At 35.5% G+C, this 8,324-nt stretch overlaps 1 protein-coding gene across 1 annotated transcript; it reads right to left on the bottom strand.

The window, feature by feature from the left end:
- Positions 1-232: 232 nt before the first annotated feature.
- On the bottom strand, positions 233-6,079 carry LOC145316583 (uncharacterized). Its single transcript, XM_080157192.1, has 2 exons — positions 4,037-6,079; positions 233-920 (listed from the first exon to the last, which is right to left on the bottom strand). Exons 1-2 carry the CDS (start codon positions 5,461-5,463, stop codon positions 437-439), a joined length of 1,911 nt encoding a protein of 636 aa, XP_080013318.1. The 5' UTR covers positions 5,464-6,079; the 3' UTR covers positions 233-436.
- Positions 6,080-8,324: the final 2,245 nt, after the last annotated feature.

The following is an 8,324-nucleotide window of genomic DNA, read 5'->3' as shown; positions in this document are numbered from 1 at the left end:
TTTTTCAATGGTGACTTCTATTGTGGTACCCTCCTCTCAAATATAAATATATAAGGATAAACACCAATAAGTCACGTTAATGAGGAGCTTTTTAAACACAATATTTCATCTAAGCAGAAAATAAAAACTCCAAACGATGGTATGAAACAAAAAATAGGGAAGTATAATTTCTCCATTAGACAAACTTATTATAGAGTAGCTTCGTTACTTACTAAATAAAAAAAACAAGAAATGACATTACTCAACAGGTATATTTGCCATTGACTAGCTTCATCAAAATTTTCAACAACTATTGTAAAACTCTTTTAGACATATAAACATATAAAACATCTAGATACCAGATACCATCTATAAATATTCATTTTTCGTCATTCTACGTTAACAATAGTACAACGTAGTAACAACACACAGCGCCAGTTTGGATTTTTAATTATTTTTATGCAAATTTTACAACATTTAAAGCTTCTTGGATCATGAAATCCCGAAGCGCACACAACGAGTTTACTCCATTTGTAACATTTGAATTGTCAGCCGCTGAACCCGCGGTAACTACTGTAGTCGCGGTTGACGTTGCCGCCGTTGACGATGAACTGTCGGCGGTCTGCAGGTATTGAAGCCAGGGAGTGTTTGTGGCAGCGGCAGGGCCGACACCGATGCCAACGCCAGTTGAAGCGGTGGCGGCAGTGACGACGGTGGCCGGCAGGTACAGGGTACCAGGATGGTCAGTGCTTAGCAGGGTCTCTGTGCTCTCCAGCTCCCGAGTCCAGTCACACATGGTGTCACTGCCAAGGCGGAGGCCCTGGATGTAGGTCAGGTAGGTCTGGGACTGGTGGCTCTTCACTGAGGACTGAGGGACAGGATGGTAGAGGGCAGCACCCTCCTCACAACCACCCTCCTTGACACCGGGATCAGGAGAGGACCTGGGAAAAGCAGTAAACCTTCATCTACTTGCATGCAACCAAACCTATAATAATAATGCGCCAAAAGTAAACCAAGGCTAATTTTATGGTACGAAATTTGAACTTTGAGAAAATTTGTTTTTATTCATAAATATTTACTAATTAGAGCAAAACTTATGTTTCTGATTCTTAATAAATGAATATATGATAGATTTATTGAAAGGTTAAATATTAAATACTCCTAACTTCATCAGAATTATTTTTTTCTTCTTATTTTCGTAAATATAAAAATAAATCAATATCTTTTCATACTAAGTACCTCTTTTCATTTCAAAGGTTTCAGAAAAAAGATGAAAAATATTAGTTCTTAATTTTGTTTCTAAAGACTATGTTTTAATCTTCTTAATGTTACCAAATACCCAAATATTTATAACTACTAATTAAAATACAAAATTGTTAAAAATCGTTTTATATAAAATAGGATGCTGTAAAAAAAGGTGCCCTATAATCTTGCAGCCCTCCTCCCCTACTTCTCCTCCCCATCAACAAAAAATTAATAACATTGAAGTTTTGTGCTAAAAAATCAAAAATAAAGCTAAAATTATTTAATCTGTATGAAAATTGTTTGTTGAGGGGTAAAAAAGTGATTATCAATTAATGTTAATTGCCTTTCATTAACAGAAAATAGTCGATACTTATTTTATAATTCCCAATTGACCATTCATATTAAGAATGTTATAGAAAAAGGGAAAATCTCCTACTTTATTAATGCTATCAATTATAGGTCAAGTTGAAAATTGATAAGACAACTTTAATTTAGGCATGTTAGAGTTGTCCTATCGATTTCATTGACCTTGGTAATCCTTTGAAAACGTAGTAACTCTATTATAGAATGTCCATAAGCCCATTTTAAGCATGTTGATTTTTAACATTTTGACAACAATTTTTATGTGATAAAATTATCCTATTCATCAGATTTTTAAAATATTGATTCCTAAGAAAAAGTAAAAAAAAAATTATTCCAATCTTTTTAACATTCTGTTAGAAAAATAAAATTAATAAAAACATTTTTATACTCAACATTCCCACCTCCAAACCCCCCTTCCTAACACATATTTGATATTTTAAGTTAATTAATTAGTCAGAAATAGAAGTTTTGCAAAAATGCTTTTTTTCTTCAGTTTAGTAATTTGGACAGTTAGTTGTTTATATGAGAAAATAATTAAGTGTTATTTACTAAACTAATTCAATTTTAAAAATTGAATTTTTATGCTCTAACTCAATTTTGATTTTTAAAAAGAATTGAAAACAGGTCAATTAAACAGTAAAAATTGAAAATAATGAATGCTATAAATGAAAATATTGTAGTAAAATAATTTCAATTTTCTTCAAATATTCAAAAAAAAGTTAAATTTCTAAAGCAACACTTAATTATTAGGTATCAAATCAACTGAATATGTTTTATTTTTTAATTATAGTTTTCCCTACATGAATAAAAGCAAATAAAGACTTTAACCTCTACCATCAATCCAGAATTTTAATTGAACTAACCTCATCAGTAAAGTTTCAAAATGTTAAGTGTTAGTATTTTTTGTTAGTTGTAATTCTATAATGTTTACTAATACTATAACCAACCCATCCCTCTAAGTTAAAATCCAAGTCACTCAAAGAAATAAAATTTAAAATATAAATGATTGAAAATTTATGCTGTTTATCTTTAAATTCAATAATTTACATTTTTTTCCAAATGCTGAACATTCAAAAATTCATGTTTGTTTATAAAAATTACTAACATAAAGGCAAGTTTGTAGAAAGCTGTAATAATTTTAAAGCAAGAAATTATCTAACAGTACAATTTAGCTCTAAAACTTTTTATCAACAATAATAAGCAAAAAATTGCACCCAAAAGTTTACAAATTGTGCGAATTTCATTGTAAAACTTTCTTATCACCAAGAACAAGAATAGTTATTTCTCGTATCGTATTATAAACAGCTTTCCGCGGATATAGAATGTACAATTATAAGATTAAAACTAGTTTTTTTTAGCCCCGTGGTGCCGAAGGCACCGGCTAAAAAAACTGGTTTTAATCTTATGATTGTACATTTCTATATTCTTAGAAAACTGGATATAATACGATGCTAGACATAGTTTTTTCGTATGGATTAGAACCGGTTCCTATCCACCGGAGTCGAATGAATACGAGAAAATGTATTCTGGTAAAAACAAAAAAGGCATCAGAAAAAATAAAGGTTGGATAGATTTATGTCATAATAGGAAGAAACTAAAAAAGAATATTTTATCCTCTTTTTAAATTTCAATGTTTATCATCAATTTTCATTTTTAAAAGCGAAGCTTTTCTATAATTAGGATCGGTACGTCCGTCCGTCCGAGATAGATAGCTTTTATTTGTTAATTTAGGCATGTTAGAATTGTCCTATCGATTTCAAACTTTGCATGGTGATTCCTGTAGTAGTTAGGTACGATTTAGAACATGTTGATTGTTCTACTTTTTTAAAAACAAATTTTTATGTAATCTGATTATCCGTTTTATCTGATTTTTGGTATATTGATTGCTGGGACAACAAAGAACAATATTTAAGCGAAGCAATCAGGTCAAGTCCTAAAAATGTAAGTATGTCCATAAACATTATCCTGTATCAAGAAGTTTTTCATCAAATTTACTTACAATTTTGCTTGGACTCTTATACTTTTATATTCTAAATATTCAGTTCAGACACTATACAAGTGTCAATGTCCTATCGTTTCAGTGCTTCGCTTTTATGGATGTTGTCATCCTTGTTACATTGATTATTCTTGTGTTTGTCCGTGACACTGACATTCTTCAAACAAAATCAAATATCTACGCAAAGATTCAACTTTTTCTCCTCTCAAAAACTTTCAATCTTAACAACTTGATCTTTTCTGGAAAACTTTTATCATCACTACCCCTCTCCCCATGTCCAACATTTAAAAAGAAACCTTTAAAACTATTCAGTTGATTTGATATAATAAAAACTTTTGAATGGAAAAAAATAAAGTAAGTGTGGTGGATTATTAGCTTTGGTTGCATGCAATAAAAGCATTGTAAGTGTAGAGCTTTACAGCTCTTTACTTTGCAAACATAATGAGGGTTTACGCTAGAGGACTGTTGGATGGAGTGAAACCTGGAGCGGCCACGGCAGCAGCGGCTGGCGGCTGCAACACAGTCACATCACTCCGTCGGCGTTTGGCACAGAAACTTGTTGGCTGCTCTCCTTCACATTCTTCATCATAATCTTCATCATCCTCATCCTCATCATCCTCACTCTCGTCCTCGTCCTCACTGGACTCCAGGTAGCGAGGATCAAAGTCGAATAGTCCCAGAGGCACGCTGAAGTGGAACCCCCTGAAGTATTGAACTATCTCGTCGTGACAGGTAAAGACCTTGCCCAGAGGACTGATGAATATGACCCTGCCAGTGTCAGGTGAAAGCTTGCGCGTCCATCCGGACGGCACTGAGGTTAGTGTAACCGGTTGCGGCGACGAGCCGTCCATTGTAACAGCTACAGTTTTGGTAGTCTCGATAACAGGCGTGGCAACAGCACTAAGTGTAATATGATCCTTGCTGTTAGCCAGAATAACAGCACCGTCGGCATTGGCTGGGGATGCTGGGCTTGGCGGCTGCGACTGAGACGAATCCGGGTCAAAAAGGTCGGCTGGTAGAGTTCCATAGTCAGTGTTGTGACTGGAAGATGTAACGGATGGAACTGGTTGGGACGAATCACAACTAGTGATTGTTGAATAGGTAGTTGTACCTATAGTTGTGCTGGTGGTGTATACCGACACTGGTAGGATGGTCTGAACAGAGGGCAGCTTGTAGGTTGAATCAGGCTCCGGCCTTTGGTATTCTGTCTGAGGAACAGTTACAACCCGTGTGTACGGCACCGGGATCACATTGGGCCGTTGTATGATGGTCTGGTTGGGCGCCAGCACTGTTTGGGGCGCCACAGTAGTCACCACAGTCTTGCTGTTCTCCTTGGCCTCCTGCTGGCGTTCTCCTTTGTGCGCTTTGGTTTCACTTTTCTTTGCCGGGGCAGAGGCCGAGGGAGGACCTTGAATAGGAATTCCGTTCTCTTTGGACTTGTGACAGTGCATGTTGATATGTCGCTTTAGATTAAACTTAGTGGTAAAGCTTTTGCCACAAGAGTCGCAATTGTGAATAGCTTTGGCCCCACTCGTGTCTCGCTTCTTCGAATTCGCACTATTTGCCACTTGTTTAAGTGTCACCGGTGATTTTACCGTTATGGTTGGCGTACCGGCATTGGCCACCGTTACACTTGGCACAAAATTGGTGCCGTTTAACGGCAGGGCGATGCCCTCGCCAACATATTTATCTATCACTTCCATGCCTCCGAATGAGTCAACTTGTCCTAGAAGGCCGACACTGGCCTCCTCACCATTAAAGCCTAGCAGATATCTGACAGCTCCCTCGTCCTCCCCGCCCTCGAGGACGTCAAAAATATCAGGTATCTCGGCAGTCGTTCCAACAGTCGAACTATCATTAAATAACTGGTCAGACATCATTTACAAGACTGGGCGTGTGGATGTGTAATCCAGTGTTGTGCTCAAACTACTGATATTTCTAGAATGATAGCAGTGGTTTCAAATTTCGTAATGAGTGTGCAACTAAGTCTTTCTTAAATTTATGCATGAAGCAACTATAAATGCTGAGTATAGAAATATGAAGTCAGAACTAGGATTATATGAGGAGGATATTATTATCATATATTTAAAATAGTTATAATCACAGATATTGAGGCTGCTTCACAAAGTTATTGGTTCACAAAATATTTGTCTCTAGGACACAGGGTGGGTGGGTTATTCAGTCTTTTTTAGCAGCAATTTATAACCAAACTATATTTCTAATAAATTGATAACAGTAGATTTGGTCCTTGGTTAACTAAATGTGTAAACTAAGTATAAATGCTTGAGTATGTTGGTTTCCATGTATTTGAACTATATGTTTGGCACAGAGTACATGTTTCTATTGATGAGTATATACATATGTGTGAGTGTGTGTGTAAGTGTTTGTGTATGTAAATATGTGTGTGACGAGGCAGGATCCCTTTTCTGTAATGTTTACAGGATCCAGTTGGCGAGGGACTGCGGCCGCCTGTTGCTGGTAGTATTGATCCATACGCCAGGAGGCCAGGGGGGGGGAGGGAGCTCAGAGCCTCACACACCTTCCCTTTCCTATTGCTTTCCTTTCCTGTTCACCCAGTTGTTTATTTATTTTCCCTTTATAATGGCTACCCGGTACCCAGGGCCCATAAATGAGACCTTCCTAAATGTATCAGAGGCTGTACACTTCCCCCCTCTCTGTGGTCGTCGTGAATACGAGCTAGAAGCCTCTCACAAGGGTGTTGCAAACATTTTTGTCTTTATTAATCTGAAAAAATAACTTTATCAAAATTAACAAGTTTGTTAAATTCACTTTTTAAAGAATTATGTATTTAAGTTTCTTTGAAAAGTGTAAAGTTTTATGAAAAGATAAGTAGACATATATATTATCTGAGAATACTTTATCATAGAAACCTAATTTAAGCTTCATGAACACAAATACAAAATTTAAAAACAAAAATGTTTCTATTTCTTTTTAATGCGTATTATATAAGAATAATTTTAAACCCCCCCAGAACTTTGTAAACATATATAAATCCCCCCGGGGCACCTGGCCCGGGCCTCCAAAGAAGGAGGAGGGGGGGGGGGGAATTAAAATACGGCACACTGTGCATGTGTGTGTGTGTGTGTTGTATATAAATAGTGAATGGGGAGGGATCATTGAATTTGACAGAAACACAGCTGACAAAGGGAGGGGGGAAAGTTATGTGGGGGAATTAATTAAACTGGCAGGGAGGGATGGCCTCCACCCCTTGGCCTCTCACCTGCAAATAAGGGCACATACAGCAAACTTAAAAACAGGAGAATTTATTTTTTCCTCCAACTTTCCATTATCAATTTATTAAGATGATGTTATATAAATTTTACTTTCAAGGGAAGCAGAATTCATCTGTTTATAAAATTGCCTATAAAAATGAATGAAGTTTAGGAACAGTAAGATTTATAATGTATTCCCTGATGAAACGTTCTAAATTTCAAATAAAAAAATAAATAGGATTAAAGAATCAAAATAGTTTTTCTTAATAAAATTTTTAATTAAAATTTATCTTATGTGATTTTTTGCAACATGTAAGGTAAGTGTACGCCCCCCCCCCCCTAATTTCTAATTACACCAGTAAAATACGACCTAAGATTTCTCCCACTACGTCAACTCCCCCCTCCCTACTCTCAACCGCTGAATCCAACTAAAAAAAAAAACACTCCCAATAAAGTAAACATTCTCATAGCCTCATAAATCTATTAATTTCATACCTTTTTATCAATTGTCTAATTTCAATAAAAAATTGTATCTTAATTAGGTAAGAGTATCTTAATTATATAATATAATAAATGTTATCATTTTATAAATTTTGAAGAGAATTGAAGTGAATAATAATCAATAATGTTATCTGTTCCAGAAGCGTAGCCCACCATCAATCGATATTTTACCATAATCCTCCCCGGTTTAGAATCCTTCCCTTTTTATACCACACCAGGCCAGTGGGAAGAGGGTGTGGAATCAAAAGGAGGGAGGGGGGGGGGGGATCAAGGCCGATTATTTATTTCCCTTCCCAATTTTTACTTTTTTTACAGCCCTCCTTCTCATTTTTCTTAAACCTTGAAGGAAAATAGAGAGTAAAAGCGCTGAATCTGTCACTTTTATGCATTTTTACGCTAACTAATTTGACATATATGTACCACAGATGGTCTTAGAGATCATTTTTAAAAAAAATCTTTCATCTGAAGTTTTAATCCATATTGCAACACCTGGCCCCCTAATATTATAAGAAAGCTTTTAAATTTCTACAAGCTTACATAATGTATGGTAATAATAAACAAGGACCAATATTTTAATCAAGTAGCGCAACAACTGAAATATAATATCTCTGTGATTGTGTATTTAGGTCTATATTGAATAACAGGGATCTTAAGGGATAAGATACTGGGGGATAAATATTTGTACATCCCCAATGATGATAAACAAAATTATCCCTTCTGTAGATCAATATTATTGATTGAAAATTTGTCCCCTCCCTCCTTGCTCAATAAACACTGCATGCTGGAAAACAAAGAAAGCTGTGATAAACTTACGCCTTTTATTGCATTAAACTTTATATACATTACTAATATTTAATTAAAACCTGAATGTAGACCATCATTTATGGTGACTTTAGCAAAGCATTTGACTAATATGGCATACATTTCACCATTGGTTTGCATATTAAAACAAAGTTGAGGAACCTAGTAATAGTGTCTAACTTTTTATCTTTGTGACGTAACAAAAA

Source organism: Acartia tonsa, chromosome 4 (assembly GCF_053477335.1).
Source record: "Acartia tonsa isolate MP-2025a chromosome 4, ASM5347733v1, whole genome shotgun sequence".
Taxonomy (NCBI): domain Eukaryota; kingdom Metazoa; phylum Arthropoda; class Copepoda; order Calanoida; family Acartiidae; genus Acartia; species Acartia tonsa.
This window is presented reverse-complemented; position numbering and strand designations above follow the sequence as displayed.